The sequence below is a fragment of the Ciconia boyciana genome, chromosome 2, assembly GCF_034638445.1.
Source record: "Ciconia boyciana chromosome 2, ASM3463844v1, whole genome shotgun sequence".
Classification (NCBI taxonomy): domain Eukaryota; kingdom Metazoa; phylum Chordata; class Aves; order Ciconiiformes; family Ciconiidae; genus Ciconia; species Ciconia boyciana.
In genome coordinates, this window is record NC_132935.1 from 50,979,169 (window position 1) to 51,001,428 (window position 22,260).

General features: G+C 38.3%; 1 protein-coding gene across 3 annotated transcripts in view; it reads left to right on the forward strand.

The window, feature by feature from the left end:
• The window catches only part of SS18 (SS18 subunit of BAF chromatin remodeling complex), a 44,867-nt gene extending 34,827 nt beyond the window's left edge, over window positions 1-10,040 (forward strand). Inside the window, exons 7-11 of one of the 3 annotated variants that reach the window (XM_072852592.1) lie at window positions 79-183; window positions 2,367-2,459; window positions 3,177-3,299; window positions 6,018-6,151; window positions 8,333-10,040. In XM_072852592.1, the coding sequence (XP_072708693.1) occupies window positions 79-183; window positions 2,367-2,459; window positions 3,177-3,299; window positions 6,018-6,151; window positions 8,333-8,359 (482 nt within the window). In that variant the 3' untranslated portion in view covers window positions 8,360-10,040. The remainder of the gene's footprint in view (window positions 1-78; window positions 184-2,366; window positions 2,460-3,176; window positions 3,300-6,017; window positions 6,152-8,332) is intronic. The other 2 variants (XM_072852593.1, XM_072852594.1) reach the window with 2 other exon arrangements.
• The last annotated feature ends 12,220 nt before the right edge of the window (window positions 10,041-22,260 follow it).

A 22,260-nucleotide genomic window follows, 5' to 3' on the forward strand; every position in this document is an offset into this window, starting at 1 on the left:
ATACTAAAATCAGAAATTAGCAAGCTTTATAACAGAGAAAACAAGTTATTTACGTATTGACTGGTTGTGGTTTTTCAGGCCCACCACAGCAGTACTCAGGCCAGGAAGACTATTATGGGGACCAATACAGTCATGGTGGACAAGGTCCTCCAGAAGGCATGAACCAGCAATATTACCCTGATGGTAATCTCTCATAAATGTTAACTTTCCCATTTTCTATACCTGCCCAATATTAATGTAGTCATATGCCCAAAATTAGGGAATGGGGCAAGAATAGTAATTGGATATCATACCTCACATTTACAAAACTTTCCAAATTCAGAATTGTTACTACAGTTTAAGTTACTATGACTAGTTAATTTTACAACTTACTTGAAGTATGTAATTTGTAATACTCCCATTTGAAACTCTTAACAACAGTTTTAGTATTTAAAAATGAAAATTCTGTAGTTGGTTTATCTAAAAGTATGGAGGGTTCCTTAGCATATCTAGTATAATATGATGAATTGAAACAGTCATAACTTTGTTATGAGTAAGAGAGGGGGCAATATCCTTTTATTAAAGGTATTATTGAAGTGGAAAAACTTGTTAAAAAGTTGTGGTTTTTCTGTAAATATTCTATTTTTTAACTTAGTGTTTAGTTTTAATATAAGTTGCACAAATGTGTTATTGCTGCTATGGATGGTATGGGCCTTGAGCTTAATTTTTACAAAGGAATAAAATGGTCCCTGCCCTGAGGAGCTTGTAATTGTGAATCCTCTTTAGAAGTCCCCCTAGTGTGTTCAAGACAAGACCATAACTTTGACTTGCATAAATCTGTCCTCCTACCTCTTGGAATTTAGAGTGCTGAAAGCTATTGGATTGTGTTATAAGTTAGAAAAGTTGCAATTAACCTGTTTTTAGGCTGAGCAGAGACTGGGAGAACAAAGATGCTGACTCATGACTACTGTGATAACTGTGTGTGCAACTTAATGGTATCTTATGAAGTTCAAGGAATGTGGTAGATGTTAATGTTTTGAAAATGTATACAAAGCAAAGGTGTGTAATTGCCAAAGCAACGACTCATTGCAAATAAAAGGATACAAGTTAGTTGTTTGAATTTTAATTTCTATTAAATTGATTTTAAGATACATCAAGCCATGTCTATATAAGGTTACATGTGTTATTTTTGGAGAGATATGTGCAGAGTTATTTTACAGGTTGCATTAACTCATAATTATTAAGCTTTCAGTTTGGGAGTTTTATGTTATACACATGGGCTTTAGATGGTTACAGGCAATTTGCTGTAGTAAGGGCAATTGGATGTTACCATTGACAGCTCTGTGGCAGCACAGATTACTTCTCTAAGACCTTTTGCTTCTAAAGATTCATTCTTTATCGTTACCTCATTATTACTGTTACATAGAATGTAAAGAGAATATAAGACCTTGGTTTTGTATTTGTATTAGATTCAGTCAATGACGTATAGTACAGTTGCAGAATTAATTACAAAGACCACGTAGTTTTAGAACTATTTTCTCCTTATTTTTATTCCAGAATTTTATTCCAAATGTATATAATTTGTATAATTTTATTTCAAATTTAAACAAAATTTTGGCTGGTTTTCTTGACCAAGTTAGCAATAAGATATATTTTGTTCATCTGTAAGACAAAATATATTTGTTCTAAAAACAACAACAGGTGGGGTGCTTACTGCATGTGTTGGTTTCTTAGTCGGAGATACCTGTAGTCTCTGAAAAGGAATGTTCATTTGTAATGATCCTACTCAGGTCTGGAATGTAAGAGGAAAAGTTTTCATAAGACTTGTAGGAATTGTGTTTGTAGGGAAAAACTTGAGATTATTTTTCTGTCACTTAAAAGCAAAATTCAACGTAGACTGTGGTTCATAACTTCATTGAGCTTTATTTGTTATATTTCACACTGCTTTTAGCATATGCTTTTGAATTGGAGATCAGCAGAACAGGTGTTAGACAAAGTATGATAATTGCTTTCTTTGTTCATTCTAATTTAATTCAGGTTATTTACATGTGAAAGGCCTAAATGCTTTCATTTTTTTTGAGTGAAAGATAAAGTACTTTTTTTTTTTTCCCACCCTCCTCCCCAACAAGGATTATCAGAAGGTTAAGACCATCCCTTGCTATGATGTTGCTAAAACTACTGCATTAAGCCTTTTTTTTTCCTGTCACGTTAAGTCAATATGAAAGGAAATCCTATTAATAAATCTTTGGCTAATACAATTGAAAATTCTTTTTCATGTATATCCAGTTGAATTTTTTTTCTTCATTTTTCTGACAAATGAAATATTTTTAGGGTTTTCACTCAGAGGCCATTAACGTTTCTTCCTGTCTCTTGTCGAATTGATGTAGGTCATAATGATTACGGTTATCAGCAACCGTCGTATCCTGAACAAGGCTACGATAGGCCTTATGAGGATTCCTCACAACATTACTACGAAGGAGGTATCTATATACCTTCACACACATACGCACATACATTCCCTTTCCTCCCCCACCCGCAACGGGAACAAAAATTCTTGCACAACACGACTTATACCCATGCAAAGCTCTTGTAGAATACTAGTTGCTGGCTGTCTTGAAAATTGCAGGGAACTTGAAGCGTTCAGAATAATTTCTTGCAAACACCTAAAATATATAACCACAATTTGCCATTTCTAACAACAGTAAAATGACTAAAACACTCTAGAGATTTTTTTTTTTTTACCTCAATGGAAATTTTTATTTAAACATAAATCTGTTGGTTCAGTTGTATATCTTTTTGTGTGTGTATATATTTTGTATAATTATAGTGCCGTTAGGAAACAGCTTGCTGATCTTGTGTAGCTAGTCTGTGCTCTTGTAGCTGTCCTTAATTTTGTCTTTTTTAATTTTATTTAGCATAGTCATGATCTTATGACTGTGATGTTCCAGTAAATGTAATGCTCGTTTGGCAGAGATGCTGAAAATGCTGCAGTTCAACTTTGCAAAATTGGCTTTAACTGCAGTTTGTTTGGCCGAATTCCTTCTGTTTGGTTTGAGTTTTCTTTGTTTTGTTCAGTTTTTGAAATCAATATTGCATTTTCATTTTGTTCTTGTGTTGTTGGCTGTGCATCTTAGAAGGAAAAAATTAGTAAAGTAGGTATCTTTATAAGTTTTTGCTTTCTTGCAATCGTCTTACAGGAAACTCGCAATATGGTCAGCAGCAAGATGCATATCAAGGACCACCCCAACAGCAGGGTTATCCACCACAACAGCAGCAATATCCAGGCCAACAAGGCTATCCAGGACAACAACAGGGTTATGGTAAGAACCTGAAGATACAGAGAGCAATCACAGAAAAGACTAAGAGAGATCCTCGTATGTTATTCCATTCCTGTTTTACTGGGTTGAAAGGCCAGGCTTGTGCAAAAAAGCTGTATGCCTGCAATTTCACTGTGCCAAAACAAGAAAGCGTAGAATTCAGTGTATTGTGGGAAGTAGATCTGTTGGCAATCTAGGACAGTGTGGTAGCACAGAAAACCGAAGGTGACTAGGCAACATTATAACAGGTGTCTGTAATTTAGAAAGACCCAGAAGGAATCTGCTATTTTCTGTCCTCTGTAGGTGAACAGAGTCAGGAGGGCACAAAGGTAGCAAAGAGCCATTTATACCCTTTCATCTTTGGACTTGCCATTTACAACAAAATCTTTTAAAAACTAGTTTAAAATTTCATCCAACATAAATGAATCATTATTTTAAAATTCTTGTACTGATCAGTAAGGAAATTAATACAATATAAGCATTTCCAATGCAGCTTTCAAGAGAGTTTGTCTTACAAATTTGCACAAGTAGTGCAAACCTTCTGATGTATGGCAGGAATGAGAAATCCTCTGCCACAAGTGAGATAACGTAGTCCTTGGATTCAAGGAAAACCTCCCACACAGGAAACTTATAGTAGTAGTATATAATTTTTGTGTATTGCTTCTGAAAACTTGAGGCCAGAGGACCATACTGAAAATACTGCTCTTTAAGTTTTACTTGCTTGCATATTGTAAAGCTGTACAAATTTATCTCAGAAGAATCTCTGAAATCTAATTCCATATATTTTAACTTTTAGCTTTGTTGCAGGTTTAAGTGCTAAAGCTTTCAGGATTGTGGGTATACGAGGAAGTGCATGGCTGACTTTGCCATGTAGATAAATGCCAGATTTGCATTAAATCCAGTTATGTTGAGACAGAGTTAAGTTCTAAGAGGATCCACTGAGATTTAGCAAAGAGTCTCCTTTTGGAGGTTATGAATGAATTGATAGTTCTAAAATAATATTCATGTACTTACTTTCTGCTAAATGTAACATAGGAACAGAATGAAGGTCAGAGTGAAGGTCCATCTAGCTCATTATTCTACATTTTTTAAGTAAAGAAATAAAATCTGACTTTGAAAATTTAGGTTAAGAAATACTAGAAGAAAGGGATGAAGAAATCTGTTGGAGCGACTTACCCACTGTAATTTGTAAACCCAAATAGCATACTTCTCGATTTCTATTTTTTAGCACAAATAGATATTGAAGTTCCACTTTTATTTTATAAAATCTGTCACTGAATATTTAGAATTCAACTATAAAGAATTACCATGAATAAATAAAACCAAATTTCATTTGTCAGATGAACACAGCACTTTTTAGGATGTAGTATCCTTTCTCAATTTAATTACTTCCTAATTTGCAAAAATAAATTGGCATCCCAGGCATTATTATCAATCTTTAAGGTTTTGTTCCACTGTAGAAAGCTGAAACTGCATAGTTCAAGTGGATTTGAGGCCTGAGGAGAATGATAATAGCCTATGGAGCTTTTCTTCTCCAGGTCATCTTTTTGGTTGTCTCATAGATCCAGAATTACTGAGAGAGTTACCAGCTGATGTAATCTTAATGTCCAGTGCCTGTAGCTAAAACTAGCCCTGTCTAGCACTGAGTCACATTATTGCTAAAACACATCTGTTTCTTCTGAGGGGAAAAAACAAACAAACAAACAAAAAAGTGTTGGTTTGTTAAAAGAAAGCACTTCTGAAGAGTTGCAAGTCTTCCTGACTCTGCCAGTTTTTAAGGGGTGGTGTTGAAAAAGCTAACTTGGATCCACTGCAAAAGATCCGTGTGGAGTGTCACTGAAATACACAGAACACCATCTCTCCCAAGGTAGGAGGGGATAAGGTTCATTTTGTTTGGAACACGTCTGCACTGTCTGATGGCAGTAACGTGCAGCTTGCAATGGTAGACAGGCTGAGTCCCTCTGAATAGTAACAGAAAGAGTTTGTATTGACAAAAGAACTGCTTCTTTTGCAGACAAAAAAGGCTGGAGCCAAAGTTGTTGGTTTGGTTTTTTTTTTCCCTATCCTTTTCCTGGAAAGTTAAGATGACCACAAGAGTATGGAGTAGAGGGTGCTTTTTTCCATCCCACAACAGCATTTACTGGTTGTCACATCTCGCATTTTATGTGTGTAACTTGCTTGCCTGACATCCCATTTATGATTGCCTGCTGTGGTGTGTGCCTGCTGTGGAACTGACTTTCTGGCAGTGCAGCGCTGCTGGTCTCTTCAAAAGGTCCAAATGCTAAACGCAGATGATCATCTGCCTGCTCCTGACATTACAAAGTTCTGGAACTGGAGCAGCATCCAGCAGGAGGAGAGTGTGCCTCCCTAAATCCTGGAAAGTGCTCATGTTTATGATTTGTCATTTCTTGCCTTGTTCTTCCCTGTCCTATGACCTCATGCGTGGAACTACATGCATTGGTAATAAATAATGAATTTATAAATAAAGGTAAACATTTCTGTGGCTGGAGCATAGGCCCTGTCAGCTAAGGTGCTTTCCAGGGTGAGAGGAGGACCACTGATCCCTGGTATGGTTTTAGGTAGGAAAAGACCTAATTGCACAGTAGTGATACTTCTTAGCCCTGCTCAGTTGTAAAATTCAATGCTTTTACTGTTCTCTTCTTCCTAACACCTTAAGCAATCTTTTTTCTTTTTTTTTGTTTACATTTTAATGATCTCCAGGCCCCTCCCAGAGTGGTCCAGGACCTCAGTATCCCAATTATCCACAAGGACAAGGCCAGCAGTATGGGGGATACAGACCCACACAGCCTGGGCCACCACAGCCACCACAGCAGAGGCCTTACGGATATGACCAGGTATTCTTTCATTTGATGAGAAAGTTGTGATTCTTACATACTCATTTGATAATCTTAGTTTCTTGCAGACATTTAAACTACTGAATTTGAGGACATGGTCTCTCAGGTGTGTATATACAGTTCTTATGGATTTTATTTCCAGAATCATTTGTCTGGAGGTATGATTGGATTGGATTAGTCATTCTCTTCTGAGTTTACGAAGTTTTAATGCAATTTGGCAAAGTGAGGCACTCCAGACAATATTTTTGGACCTTAAAAATTAAGGTGATCTGTTTCATAGCCTCATGGTGAATGAACTAATATGAAAGATGAGGTTCCTAAATCTCATGGTGGATCATTCTTCATTACTGCTTTGCAATAAAAATGGTTTAATTGATTTTCCACAAACACAAATCCAGTAATCCTCCTCCTCCAGTTGCAGAACCACCTCAGGTGTGCATCTGAAGTCTCTCTGCTGTAGAGCTGTGTGGGGAAACATGAAGCCTATTTTTGCACAGATTTTCTCTGAGCAGTATAAAGGAACACTGAACATGCGAAAGAAGTGACCTGAAAAATCAACTGCTTCTTTCCTATCACCACTAAGATAAGTTTGAAACAAACAATAACCACCAAAACTCTAGGCTGGAGTTGTAGTGGAGGACTCCTGTAAAAAAACCTGTCCTCTAATTAAAGGATGAAGCAGAGGTTTTATTCCTGTAGAAGGTACTAAACTGTAAAAATCTAATCTTTGCAATATGAATCATTCAGAAATGCCATTAAAACATACACTATTACTTTCCTTGGCATAAATAACATGGAGAGTAACTAAATATACCTTATGATCAAGTTGAGGTTCTAGTCTTTAAGTAAAATCCTGATATGTCAGTAGAAGATCAGTTGAACTTTCAAGAAGAACTTTTTCCCTTGGAAGTGAGAATAGCCACAATTGCCTGCATTTTTAAAGGAAAACAGTTGGCTTCCTTTCTACAGAAATTAGAAAAGGGAAGGAAGAAGGAACAAATGCTTTCACTGTGGTAGCTGAGAGATGCAATTACTTCTAATTATTTAACAAATAAACAAAATGCTCATGCACTGAACTAATAGCTTCCTCCTGCAAATAATAAGCTACAGGAAAATGCTTTGCTTGTGGCAAATGTAGGGTCAAGGAAACTTAATCTCAATTTGCTGCATTTCTTCCAGCTTTCTTTGCAGTAGAAGGGGATAACCCTCTCTGTAGATAGGCTCTATTCCTCTGGTTTGTGCTTTCTAAGTTCCACTGGGAAACTCAATTACGGAAGACCTCTCCACTCTTTCATACTAGCCATTCCCATAGGAATTGTGCTGCTTAAATTCTCATCTGGCAGCTGTTCTGAAACTTTTCTTCCTGACTGATTGTCACATTACAATGGAAAAAACTGACATTGCAATATAAAACTGGAATTTAAAATACTCTCTTATCGTGATGGTACTTAACATGGAATGGTGGTGGGACTGCAGTTTGGAGAATGTTCACTTCTTAGCACACTGCTTGTTCCTGCAAGCCTTGAACCTTGTGGTGAAGGATCATGGTAAGCATGTAGCACTGATGCTTTCACCTCTGCCCTCCTCTGCAGTACATGACGTTCTGTCAAGGAACAGAGCATATCAATAAGGGTAATAATTCTATAGATCTGATCTATGGAAGAATTGATTCCCATAGGATATGTTAACTAGTTCTTTATGTTCACTGGGATGTGCCTTGATTTTTGAGATACGTGTATTAGTCCATTCTATGATGCTTGATATATTAATATTTTTAGGTGTCTCTGAAAGCAGGTTAGTTTCCTAAATTACTTTGAATTTAGGTGACCTTGTCTTTTTGAAATTGTTTTCAAAGTTTAGGTGGGAAGTAATTCCCATCTTTTATTTTTGACGATGTTCTGCAAATTTCACAAAGGTCTATTGAATTTAAAGATACACTCTTCTGATCAAATTAGGTTCCTGGCTTTAAATCCGTATCATCAGTCTTACTTTTACATTAAAACACAAAGGATTTTTAGTGAGATGAAACTCGGTACCACTTACTCATATTGGTTATCATTTATTGTTATTTGTTTCCATCTTTTAACATCATAGTTTATTTGGATGGTCTTCTGATTTCAGCTTTTAATACAGGAAAATATGCCTTGTGGTCTAATTATGTATTTTGAATTTCTTTCTTAGGGTCAGTATGGAAATTATCAACAGTGAAAAAGTACTCACATTCCGGTAGGCAATATCTATTAGCAGCCATATTGTCTCCTCAGCACTGTGGACATCTTCCTGAGATGAGAACCTACCATTCCATCTAGCTTTTGGAAAAATCTTGTGGCTGTTCTATGGTATACAGTCTTTATGGGTTAATTGTTAAAGACTGTAGATTCTCAGAAACTGATTTCACATCTCTACTCTAGATGGCAATATTGGACAGAAAATATGTGACATAACAATTTGCAGTGAGTTGAGAACTATATGTCAAATAGACTGTTACAGACTGAAAGGTGCAAACAGCTTTGTATGTTTATGAAGGTTATGGGAATTTAATATTTTTTTCCACAGATTTTTTTTGTAGGGGGAAAGGGGAAATGCACACTTTTTACAGCAGCAATATTTTGTATATTATGTTTTTCATGTGGTGAATATGCAAGACAGTACACTACTCGCTGGGCAGGATAAGAAATCTACTGTTAAAAATGGGTTGGGGCATGATAAGTGCTTGATTGTATAAGTCTCGAAATGGTGTACAATAAAGATAACAGTGAAAAAAGATGGAGAGCATCATACATCACTGATAGGTTCATGTACAAAGAATAAGAATCCCAGTTATCTAAATGGGAACGTAATTAAGGACAGTATAATATAGTCTTGTGCAAAGATTAATTTTTTAAGCTTTCCAGTTTTTCTGAGCGAAGCATTTTTGTAAGAATTGTTTCTAACATAGTTTGACAATTTTCTGCAACATTTTTTGGGTAACAAGATAAACGTTTGGGTTTTATTTCTCAAGTGTTTTGTCACAGCTTTGCATAAGCAAGCTGTAATCCCTCTTAATAATTGCAATAACAAAGAAAATGACAAGTGTTAATTTTACTTGGCTTGAATATGCAAAGAACTTGAAAAAGAGTATGGAGGACAGGACTGTATTGTATAAGTGTATTTTAACCTTTAGTTGAATAATTTGTATGTATCAAAATAGCCTAGAAGACTTTGTAAAACCTATCTAAACTTTCCTAACTGGGAGTTAATATCGTTAGAAAGGGGGCATTTTTTGTGTGTGTCCATTTTTCTTATTGGTAACATGAGACCAAGGGATGTTTTATAACATCAAATATAAAACCTGTTGGTGAGGTAAATGCCAAATTTTGTTTTGAACTGCATTAATGCTTATAGTGTTGCATGTGAGATAGAGGCAGCACCTTGATCAATAGCATAGTACACAAAAAATTGGTTTTGAGACTGTCCTGCAACTGTATATCAGATATATAAATGGATATTCTGTTGTGCAGGAATATATGCATTCAAGAATTCCTGGCAACTTTTATAAAGGACAAAACTGAAAATTAGCCCAGGAGTAAAATATTTTTTTTTTTTTTTTCAGTTGGCGATTATGTTTGGGGAGGGGGGGAAAGAAAAACAACTGGTGTTCATCATATGTATGGCATTATACATGGAAGACAAGATTTTCAATTTGTTCATCATTTTTAAAGGGAAAACAATTTTCTTAAAATTGATAGAAAATACACATCAAGGTTTGAACAGATATGGCATGAGGAACATTATTATGAATGAAATGCTTGTAGGTTCTGTGCCAATTTTCCACCACTGTGTACTTCATTGCTATTTAAAACTGTACTCCATCAATTCTAACGGAAGAATAAATTATTTGTGATTTTAATTTTCTCATTTGTTTCTTTAAATTAGATCCCTGTCACTCTGATGTCTCATCTGGAGACTCTGCTGTGGGTTTTTATTTTATAGAAGTTTGGCCAGAATAACCAAACTGTATTTGCATTCTAGGACTTTATCAAAATTCTCTTGCCATAGCCAAGTTAATTAGAATTAACTGTTCAGTAATCAGCATGTTGTGTAGGTTGTTTGTTACAAAATTCTTCCTCTGAAAATGAAGGTCCACAAGGCTGTAATCAAGATGACTGAATTAGATAAATGAGTTGAGGAGGCAAAAATGTGTTGAACCCAACCTGGTGTAGATATGTTATCTCATTTGAAATAAGCTCAACTGACATTAAGAAATAATTTGTCTTGCCAGCCCATCTTCTGTTGTCTTATTCTCCTTTTTAATGGAAACTAAAATTGCAATTTTAATAAGCAGAATTTCCTCCAGGGTTTCCCTCCTAGAGACTACTGCATTTGCAAGGTTTAATTGTTTTATAACGGTCCTGTTTCGTAAAACTTTTTAATTGGTGGTGACAAAAATTACCTTATTCCTCTGATACTATGCCAGAAGAACAACTTGAGAGGAGATAGCTCCATGAGAAAGTATTTCTACTAAAATTATATCTTAAAAAAGAACCCGTTTTCCCTAAACAAAAAAGAAGCAGGAAGGCACGACAGGACCAGGATGAAATAGCAAGATACAAGGTTCATTTTAGTAAGTATTCTTTATTCAATGAAATCCAACCAATAGGAAACTAGTAAAAAAGGTGTTACATTTGGCATTTTACATGTAGAATGTAGAAGATAAGACCTAAGAGGGGGACTGACACAGCAAATCAAATAATGAACAGAAGTGATACAAATCTTCAAAGAGTAAAGAGGAGGACTTAATGAATTAAGTGACTTTTAGTTACCATAGCGCTGTGATTTTTGCCATCATATTTTGTTCTTCTTTTTCAGACAGTTTTATTTCCCTTTCTGCTCTGTGAATGACTCACAGAAGGGAGAAGCTGGCTCGCTGTTTCAAATGAAATTTCATGTCTTCACAATGTTGTAACATAAGTAAGCAAACATGCCACTTTGTAGGGCATTTTTTGCAAATAGTCTTGCTTTCCTTTTCATATCTAAAATTACTGTTAAATTTTTAAAGTAATTGATTTTTTTGAGAAAATACTCCTGATTAAAGAGGGGCAAGGACTTCAGTGCAAAAATATTATTGTACTTCTACAGTTCTTACCACAGAGGATGCTGAAACACTTTAATGTGATTTTAAAAAATAAAAATAAAAATAAAAAATCAGATTTTAGATTCCAAAAAAGGAGAGAATACTTAAATTTACAAAATGAAAAGAAATTGTTACATCAGCAAGTCTAGGTGGAATTCAGCCAGAAGCCCTGAAGAAGTTTAAAAAGAAAGTAGCTGATTTTCCTACATGGGCAACAGTTGCTGTATCATAAAATAGAAGCATAAGCGTGAAATCCTACGAAATGCACCCAAACAAACATTCTGAAATGAATAGAAAACTGGATAAAGTAGTAAGTTAAATTAAAAAAAAAAAATATTCAATAATATAGTAAATTATGTTTGTTTAAAAAAAAAAAAGACCAAAACATGCCCCTTAATCTGCTAGAATTACTCGAAAAGATGATAGCACAGTCTGATGGAATTTATCTTTATTTGTATGTTCACAAAGCCCGAAGTTCTCTGAGAAGCTGCTACCATAAAAATAAAGCATGCAGTAAGGTGGACTGTGAAGCACTGGAAATCAGATAAGATAGGGGGAGAACAGGAATAAATGCTAAATATAAAAAATGATGGAGATGGATAACAAATTATGCCAGAGCTCTATTGGGACCACTGATTAACACTTACCACATAAATTGGAGAAAAGAGTACATGTTCTGGTAGCAAAATGAGGTGGAAATGGTGCTACTTCGATTATGCAAGGCTTAAAACTTTGTGGAAATGCAGTGGACCATAGCAGAACTTAAGAAATGGCTAATGCTTACAAATAAACAAAGTAGGTACTGGGTGGGGTAATACCAGTTTACTCCTACGCAGTTAACCAACTGTGAGGAGAAATTCTGTGGCTAGTGCAGTAAAACAACTGTTCAGTGGGTACCGGAAGTCACAGTGCCACCAAAATGTTCAAAAAGAGGTGGTATGGAACGCTTAACAAAATACCGTAACACTGATTAGAGTTTTCTCAACACTCTGAATTACTGCGTTCATCCTTGTCTCTCCCATATCAAAAACAGATAAGTCAGGTGAAAAGTAAGTGGCTAATCTCTAAGTCAAGAGCAAATGAAGTATGTTTGGGATTCTTTATTTCAGAAGTCAGTATCTATAAACCAGGGGTACGTAACACAGTGTAATTTTTGCAAGGATACGGACATGATGAAAATTAAAGGCAACACCTTTAAAATCGGTAACAGAAAATGCTTTTTACAACATGTAGAACTGCAAACTCAATCCTTAAGATATTATTGAAGCCAGGGGCTTAGTAGGATTAAAAAAATGAATTGGATATATATATGAGAACATGCAGAGTTATATTAGATCAGATGAAATAGTTTATTTTGAAAGAATGTAAAACCTCATGCTTCACAGCTTTGTGCAGCAAGCAGCGTACTAGAGTTTGGAAGATATTTCCGTTGGTGCCTTGACAGTAAATATTGGGAGTATATTTAGATTTCTTTTTATCGTAACTTTTAGAACCTCTGCAAAACCTGGAAGTAGGCATTATCAGCAGCAGACTACTGGTTTAGGTTGCAGAATTAAACTGAAATACAGATCTGAACTGGGGTGGCAATGTTCTGTTCAGAAAATTATTTTTTTCCACTATGGTGACTTATATCACCAAAATAATATGAATGGTGAAATACTTATGTTTCAAGCTTGCAAGACGCCAGATGCTTTCACTCAATTCTCACAAACTTCCCATGACACAGTTTTTCAACAAAAACTCTTTGACTAATCTAGCAGAATGTATGATTTTCCTGTCCCTGAGATCTGATGATTTTACAAGAGGAGTTTTTTCAGTTCTCTGTAGCTAATGTTTTCTAATTTTCCCTTACTATTCTTCACTTGGTCTTAAGAAATGAAGGTAGTTCAGTATGTCAGTGGCTTCATGTATTTACACGCCAGGTTTCTGGTGGGGGAAGAGCTGTGGGGCTGGAAAGGAAGCTGCTGGAATAGCCAGAGCCATTAGTTTGTGAACTCTTCAGAGCGCTGCATTATATTCACTTGCCTTGACACTTTTTAAACAAATGGCGTAGGTGAATTGCCATATAAATGCTTTTGCATTTTGGTTCATAATTTTCATTTAATCTAAAAGTTAATTTTACACAGCATAAATTCTAATCACCTACTGCAGTTGGTGTTGCCAGGAGTGTGCTGGCATCTTGACACAGGTCCATTACAGATACTTCTGTAAAAAAAAGCCATTTGCTAGGGCAGGCTTAGGAATACACATTTTGTTTTTATGAAATTAAGTTACATCGATTGTACCTCCTGACTGTTTTTTAGCAAACTTCAAATCAAGTGAAGAATTTTTAGTCTCCAGTATTAAGTTGCCTTCTTTACATTTTTCCAGTCATAGCTTTTCTCAGCCCAAAGCTGTTAGACTTCCTTTCCACAGGGCTACAATATAAACAAGTGCCACAGTTCTTAGGGTTCCTATCTAAATACTGATTATAGCCTTACTTGTTAAGATAGTTTCTCGCCAAGTTGATACTGTGTCAATCTGAAAGCTTAATGATGTGTATATCTCTTTTTTTTTTTTTTTTTTTTCCCTCCCAGAAAGGATACAGATCATTTCAGAGCTAGCTCTTCTTACTTGAGCACCTAGATAACTGCATCTCTGTTTGTTCCCAAAGCTGTTTCCAGCTTGGATAAAATGTTTACCTTCTATCATGAAATACCTTATTTAGAAACTTACTGTTGGGGAAAAAGGGTTCTGCCTATAAATGGTCAGAGTTTTTTTTAATTTCCTAAGCCCAGAGAGCTTGCCCATCTGAGTATTTGCTAGCTTGACAGTGGTTTCAGATTTATCACCTGCTTCAGTATCCATGTAGGCTCAGGAGAGGTAAGAGCATAGCAAAACTGAGGCAGGCATGAAGGTTTCTGTTGTATCCCCAAAGTTTTTGGGGGGTGGTTGATTCTAGGACCATAAATAGATCCTTGGTGGCTACTAGGATATCTGCAACCGCTACAAGTACCTTGTGTGCATGCTAACGTGTCTAATGGAGCCTGGTATTCGTTGGTCCTTGTTATGACTTGCTATGCTCTTGCTATAAAGACAACACTGATACTTTGTTATCTCAGAAGCTTAGTTGTATATGGCCTGTATTATTTGTCCTTCAGTTTCACATTGCTTTGTGTTTTCCTGCTCTCTGGCAGCAAACAAGGAAGGCAGAAAACCAGGAATCTTATGTGAGACCCACTCTGCTGAGGAAGGAGCAAGGAACATGGAGATAAATTAATTTGACTGCTTCAGTAGTTCTTTTGCCTTTTTAGAAATTCGGAGTTTAAAATGTGGTAGACCTGAGGTCTGTGGGCCAAGCATGATAGAGGTGACCTGCTGACTAAGTTTTCTTGATACTCTGCCCTATTACCATTATTTAAGTGACCATTGACAGCTGGTCACCAATTGAATGAACACTTGGCAGTATGTCTGCATGAGCAATTTGTATCAGTTTTTGAAGTGAGCTAGTGGGCCAAAGCACCTTTTGTTGAGCTGCCTATGTTTCCACCGAGAGTTGTTGCAGGATGCTGCTGCGGGGTGTCATGCTGGCTGGTGTGTATTTGTGTCTTTGCAACGCGTTAGTCCAATGACTCAGTAAGTTGTAGGCTACCCCATGTTATGCTATCAGTAGTGCGGACAGTTTGTATATTTAGATGAATATTGAGAATCGCTCTCCTTTGTTGCTGTTTCTCTCTCTCATCATGTGACCATGTTGATCGTCTGTTCTGTTTTTGTAAGCCATGACAGCTCACCTTTTGACCATGTCCACCTTCTAGCAGGGTGGCAGGCAAGACTCACCTTGAAGCCTGACAAAGGTAGAATTGCTGCTAGAGACACAGGAAGATGTCTGTGACAAAGAACAGATAGCAATTATTTATGGAACTGCCCACACGGATGATAAGATCATCTATAGTTCCTCCTTTGGTATGTTTGAGACCACCTTCTCCATCGCTATGAGGAGGCTCTGAGCCCAAGAAACAGCTATGAATTAGTGGGTTTACATCATACTTATCACTTGGAAGCAGGGCTCTTGGGTGAAGATCTCTATAGGGAACTGCTCCCTGAGTTTCTAAAAGAGCACATCATGTTCCAAGCACCAGTACATGTGAGGGAAAGGGTGCCCAAGAGGCTTGCTTTTGTTGCTTAGTGGTCAATGACTTTGGAGTGGGAAAGTCTACTACAAGGAAGATGGACAACAAAATCTGCCTTCTCCTGGCAAAATCCATAAGGTCATGTGGAACCTCACCCAGCATTGAGTCCTCAGCTTGTAGCACTGTGGGCACCTGTGACTACATCAACAAGAAGAGTTTACTACTCCTTTTATATGAGGCTTCATGGATTTCCACAGATGTACTGACTGGCATCACTGGTCCAGGCTGGCACACGCCTCTCCCCCACCATCTTCTGCACTTGCAGATCTTTGAGAGCAGGAGAGACTGGTACTCACTTTTCTTCAGATAAATGAATATCCAAGGAGAGTAGATCCCGAAGTGCACTCTGGGCAGTGGTGCCAACAGCCTGTGGCATAGGGTCGTGAGAGCCTGTGCAGACAAGCATGTGTGATGTAAAGGGTCCATATATCCACCATACTGTATACTGATGAATCTGAGAGATATGTAGCCTTTAAAAGCAAAAAATGCATGTTTGAGTAAAGGAAGGGTGTAGAAAGCTAGGAGGAGGAAGAGATGGTGAGACTTAGAAACATCCACAAACAAAGGCTTCCTTAATGTAACCCAGGAGGCTTGCAAGGACAAGGGAGGGTCTGTAGCACCAGTGCCAACACAGGGGGGAGAGGGGAGAACTTGGTGCTTTACAATGACTTTGATGGCTGATGGCATTCTCAGAAGGCGAGAAATCAGATCATAAACTAATACACATTGGAAGGGACCTAAGGAGGTCTCTAGTCCAACCTCCTGCTCAAAGCTGGGTCAATTATGAAATCAGATCAGGTTGCTTAGGTCTTCATCCATTTGGGTCTTGAAAACCTCCAAGGATGGAGACTGCACAACATCTCTGGGTACCATGTTCCCCTGCCTGACTTTCCTCTGTGTGAAAAAGTTTCTTCTTTTAGCAAGTCACTGAGCCTCTCTTGCTTCAGCTCATGCCTGTTGCCTCTTGTCCTCCAACCATGCACTGCCATGAAGTACCTGGCTTGGTCTTCTTGCTAACCTCCCTTTAGGTGCTTGGAGGCAGCTGTTAGGTCTGCTCCAAAACCATCTCATCTCAGCTGAACAAGCCCTGGTCCCACAGCCTCTTCTCAAAAGGGAAAGTGCTCCATCCTGGTGGCCCTCACTGAATTTGCTCCACTTCATCAATTTCTTTGCTGGGTGTGGGACGAGGCTGGACACAGTACTGCAGGTCCATGCAGCTCCCAATGCACAGTCAGTCCCTAGCAGTCAAAGATGCCAGTGCCCAGAAACAGAAAGCATCAGGAACCAAAGATTATATAGGAGGAGGTGTTAATTTATAAAATCAGAGGAGGAACAAGAATGAGGATAGTGAATCAATATGCTTAAAACAGCAGACATCTGTATATAAATGTAGTAAGTACAGGAATATACAGAAAGATTAAGTGTATGATCAAAATTATGACTGCATTTATTTATTTACAGGGCTTGAACATTAACATATACAGAACTTTTCTCAGGAAGGACAACAAGTTGAAGAGAGAAGATACTTAGTCAATAAGGCAGTACGTCTTCTCTGAGGTATGGAAGATTGACCAATGGAGAATCCATAGCCATAATAAATGTAGGGAGAGCAAATGCTGTCATTGTGGTGAAAGTTTACTGTAGACTTTACATTAGCTCTGCCTGAATTGTAACTGTGCAAACACCTCTTGGGAAGGAGATGCAGCAGAATACAGGCAGTTTTGTAGGAGAGTTTTGATACAGAAGGCGCAGAGAAAGTAGCAAAATGGTAAAAGGTCTTCTGCATTAATTCTCAACAGTGAAGAGGAATCACCTCTCAATGCAGGGCTTAAAGGCACCTTGAGTAAGAGATCATGAGGTGGTAAGAGTTTACTCTTGAAAAGGAAGAAGAGAGGAGCAAATAATGTTTTGAACAGCAGAACCAATGTTTCCCCTTTTTGCATAGTAGTATCAAGAATAAGTTTATGGTTGGATTCTCTGATGCCTAACGACTTGAGCTCTAACAACAGCCTTTGCTGAACTGAGGTGTTTATCAAATCTCTTTTCTTTCCTAGTTGGGTTGTTTCTTGACCCTTGTAGGAATGTAGTGTCTTGAAACATCTGTCTCAGACTTGAGGGAAATCTGTTGAATTTGGTTGAAATTTGTCAAGGAGTTCACATTTCCTCAGGAAGCCTAACAAACAGCAAACTTCCACAAAGAAGACATCTGTAATCTCAGAGAATGAAGAGGAGACATGTCATGGGGAAAAAAGTCTAAAGAAAAAGGAGTTTAGGAGAGCTGTCAAGTCCTTAAAGAAATTATACTATGGGTAGAAGTACAAATTATCCCAATGTGGAGGATCAAGAGCTCATCAGTGCCTTCAAACAAAAGAGGAAATGCACAGAAAGCTCTCATTGTTAGGATTAAGCTTAAAAGAATAGTAGAACACATTGAAATAAAATCAAAGCAAGCCACAAAATGAAATATAACTATTCAGAGATACTGGTAGAAAAGGAAGAGGTGGTCCAGTACTTCACAGAGAACAAAAAGTGTAGACAGTGTTGCTGAAGAGTATTCAAGGACATTACTCCTAGACTTAGATAGGAATAATCAGTTACACAAATACCTGATGAGGAACAGTTCATTAAGTACTTCTAACTTTACTATAGTTACAGCAAATGGTTAGATTGCTACCCCTATTTTAGGATCAAGGAACTAGTAAAATAACAGCAATAATAACAATACAGTCTAGATTTGTTATCTTAGTGCCCGTATCAGACCAATTTATGGCAGGAGAAAAGACAGTGGGCACATTAGAGGTAGGCTCTTGGTGGGGATAATTATCCCCAAATGACTACTGGCAAGAGGTGAGTATGGAGAGATGATGGTGGGTAGATCTCAGAGGGGAATAACATGTATTGATCGTATTTATCAAACACAGTGAGCTGACCACAAGATCCATAATAGTATATTGGCTCATTATAGTACAAAATATATATTAGCTCTAACATAGATTACACCTTTACTTTTAATCCCCACCACCGCTGAGGGAGCCATGAACTTCCAGCAAAGGATCTGATGGGGAGGGAGTAAATAAATGGTCTTGTGGAGAACCCGCCAGCTGCCACATGCCGTGGAAATGGATGCTGGGAAACCAGTAGGTGAAACTCTCATTTTGAACATCAGTTGCTGCTGCTATTCAGTTGTACTATTACTCCTTTTTAACTTAAGAAACCATCCTTTAAACTTTGCCTACACAAATTCATGATGGTATGATTCAGAAGGTCCTATACTCCTGAGTGATTTTCAACCTTACCAAGCATCAGTGCATTTCCCAATTAGTGCTGAGAAACTGTGGCTTTTGGGAAGGCGAGAATCCAAGTTCTCTACTAAAAGGCTGTTCTTCAACCCGTAGAAGATGGTGGTGTGTTTTCTCTTTTTGATACTGAGAACCTAATGATGCTCAGGATATCTGTCCACCATCTTCAGCTGAGCTGGAGGTGTCCTGGCTGGAGCTGCAGACAGTGCCTGTGCAAGGGAAGGGGGCTGTATCGCCATCACAAAAGGAGTTCCCATTCCCCGGATGCCCTGGCTTGAGCAGGAAGAGGAGGTGTTCTTCCTCTTTCTCTGGAGGAAGAAGCAGGTCAGCTGAGCAGCTGGGTGCCAAGCGCAGGGGGCACTGCGCTTCCTAGGGTGGGGAGCACTGGGGTGGCACAGCAGAGCCCCTGCAAGACACGGAGCTCAGCAGGAACTGTTTTTCAGAGTTACTTAATTAACCCACACCTACTGCTTTAGACCATGCTAGCTGGTGCGTACACAAAAGCAAGTACTTCTGAGGTGGGCTGAAAAACGTTTTTGTACCATCTGTGGATATTTCCTAGCTAGTAAGCACAGAGACTAGGGAGCGGGGGGGGGGGGGGGGATATATTGGGGGACGATGACCGTATTATGCATATTTTGGCACTTCCTGAAACATCTGAGACCACAGGAGCAAAACAACCATTTCTATGTTATCTACAATCCCCTCACATTTTTAAGAGAAACACTTCAGACTCTCTTTAAAGGTTTATGAGCAGAATCCTAAAGACTGCAGCTCTCTTCAGCAGCCGTAGCTCTACTAAGCCATCAAGACCTAGTACTTTAATTTCAACATCCCACTCTCTAGCAAGTTGTTGAAGCTCCAGAGCAAAGTTGAGTACTTCAAATCCTGACAGTTAGAGCTCAATCCTCATTCCCACATAAACACAACCATTTTGCAAACATGATCTGATATTAATTACCCCCCTGGCACCAAAAGTCATGATTTCCTGATGCAGCCCACTAATGTAAAATGCATTAGTGAAAATGCTGGCTCCAAGGGGTTAGATTCTCTAAATAAACATAGCAACGTTCTTTATTTGCAACTCAGGCTATTCTGAAAGACTGATTTCTCCAACAAGAAAAAAAAAGACTAAAATCATCCTTGGGTTTTTAATAGGTTATAAATGCCTTTTTTTCTATTCAGTTGCAGGAACTGAATGTCAAGTTATAGATCAATGAAATCTGACTCTTTCTTGCCTTAGAATGAAGTTTGTCCAAGCTCCTTTCTGCCGTCATGAGCTTTGTCTTGTCTCTCTGACGGCAGATGGCTGAGGATCAACAGGGCAGGACTGCGCTTCTGACTTTTGGGTGAAGGTGGCAACACTAAAATTTGTGGGTAAAAAAGAAAAAGTTTGTAAGAGCTCGGGAAGACTATGATGTAAAAAAAAATTTAATTTCTAAGGCATTGACTTAGAATTATTTTTCTTCCACTAAAAATGGAAAGGAGGACTCAAACAAAGCCAGCTTGCAATGAATGAGAAACGTTCAGCTCTGTTAACGAAATATGGCTGTGAGGCCAGTGATTTCCATCTGAGAAATTGCCCGTGTCCTCATTGGCAATACCAGCTTAAGGCATTGCCACCTTCTGCCAGTACCGCAGTGCATTGCCTTCGCATTTGCGCCAAGACTTGGACACAATCAGGGATTTGATCAGGCTTGAGCAGAAAAATAAGGAAATGTTTAAAAAAACCCCCAACACGGTAAATCCTCTGAGCCATTCCCAGCTCAGTCCCAAGCAGCGTTGTCCTGGGACACCTGACAGGCAGAGTGAAGGGTGAGAATAAGAGATAGCAGCAGCAGGAGCTAACCCAGACACAATTGCCCAAAGCTACCTATTGCTGAGCTGCTGCTGCACAGCAAGTGCCAGCAGCAAACAGCTGGGGATGTAACCTTGGGGTTTGCTCCGGCAGAGTTTGCAGGGCGAGAGCTGCCTGCGCAGGGCCCGGCACGCTGCGGTCGCTTGGGGAGGATCCCGGTGTGGGGCAGGACTGGAGACCATCAGGGAGGGTTGAGCTCCACTTCCAGATGTTCTCCCATGTCTTGCTGGCCATGCCACTGGATTCGTGAGCTCCTCCAAAGTCCCATGCTGTAAAAATTTCCACACGGGCTAATAAAAGACAGCCTCAAAATGCCTGTGTGAGATGCCACAGAAGTCAGAGACCAACAAGTCATAAGCCAGCTTGGACTCCCCTGCCTCACTGACTGCTCCCCATCCTATTTATCCCCAGGGGTCTTTGGAAATGAGGCCCAAGGTATCCATCCTTGTTCTGCCTCTTCTATTGTTGCATTTCCCTACCTTTCCCTCCTTGGGGATCAGGGAAAGGGAGTGTGTTAAAGCCCCAGTCTAGCCCATTTATATGGTATAATGAGGCTGAAACGGTAGTGAGGATTTCAGTCCATAAATGGCAAGTACTATATAACTAGATTGTCAAAATAATGTGTGCTCAGTCCTCTTCCCATTTCAGACCAGCTAAAAATACATGCACTGGCATGATAAATTCAGGTACAAATACAAGCATCTCATCCCTACCTGATTTGAAACACAAATGCCTGTTTAATATTACTCCACTACAAATAAACAAATTTGTATCTGAAATGCTGTCCAGCACGTATAATAAAATCTATTCAGCTAATGGTCCCGTCACATTTATAAGAAGGGCTGAAACCTGAAATAGGTTGAAAGAAAATTCAATTACAATTTCAACAGAATACTTGTCCAGATCAAATTTTGTTTGGATCATCTAATGAGGCACACTTAATCACTGGAAAACTGCAGCATTTTTTAGAGCAGTTTTCAAATGTTAATTGCATCTTTTTATTTCAACAGTTCATGAATGCCATGTTTGGTTACAAATTTAACTTCCTTGATTCCAGCTACAATGAAAACCCTTTCTGTCTTGGTATTCTAGCCTTGTATATTCTATTCTTTAGTTGAATCACATCCTAGAAAATGTTTTCCTTTTGTCTACCATACTTGTGAAGGGAAGAGTGAAATGGCAGCTTCAGTCTACTCCAAAATTTTTTCTTAATCCGAAAAAAAAGTTTGCTGTACAAGTTTTCTACCAGGGTCAAGATCTAGGGGAGGGGGTAGAGGATTGTAAAATTTCGAAACTAAATACCTCTTTTCTACCCAGAGTTTTCAGAATTCATTCTTTGTTGCGCAGGTCTGAAAGGTTAAAAATAACTGTACCTCCTGAGACTTCTCCCTGGGCTGTGCTCTTCCCTGGGATTCCGTAAGCTTTTTCCACCCAAACTGGGTCAGCCTCCATGCCTAATTTTAAAATCTCTGGGATCCAACGCTTTATAAAAATCAATGAGAACTTTCCCATTATATAATCCCAGCAGTCACATATGATACGCTCTGGCCTGATTCTGCTGAAGCTTGATTTTATATATTGAAATAGTGATTATTAGTTTTAAAGAGCTGTGAGCTCCTTGAGGAAAATTATGGGGAAAATTCTTCATATGTGGAGCCTTTTCTCTG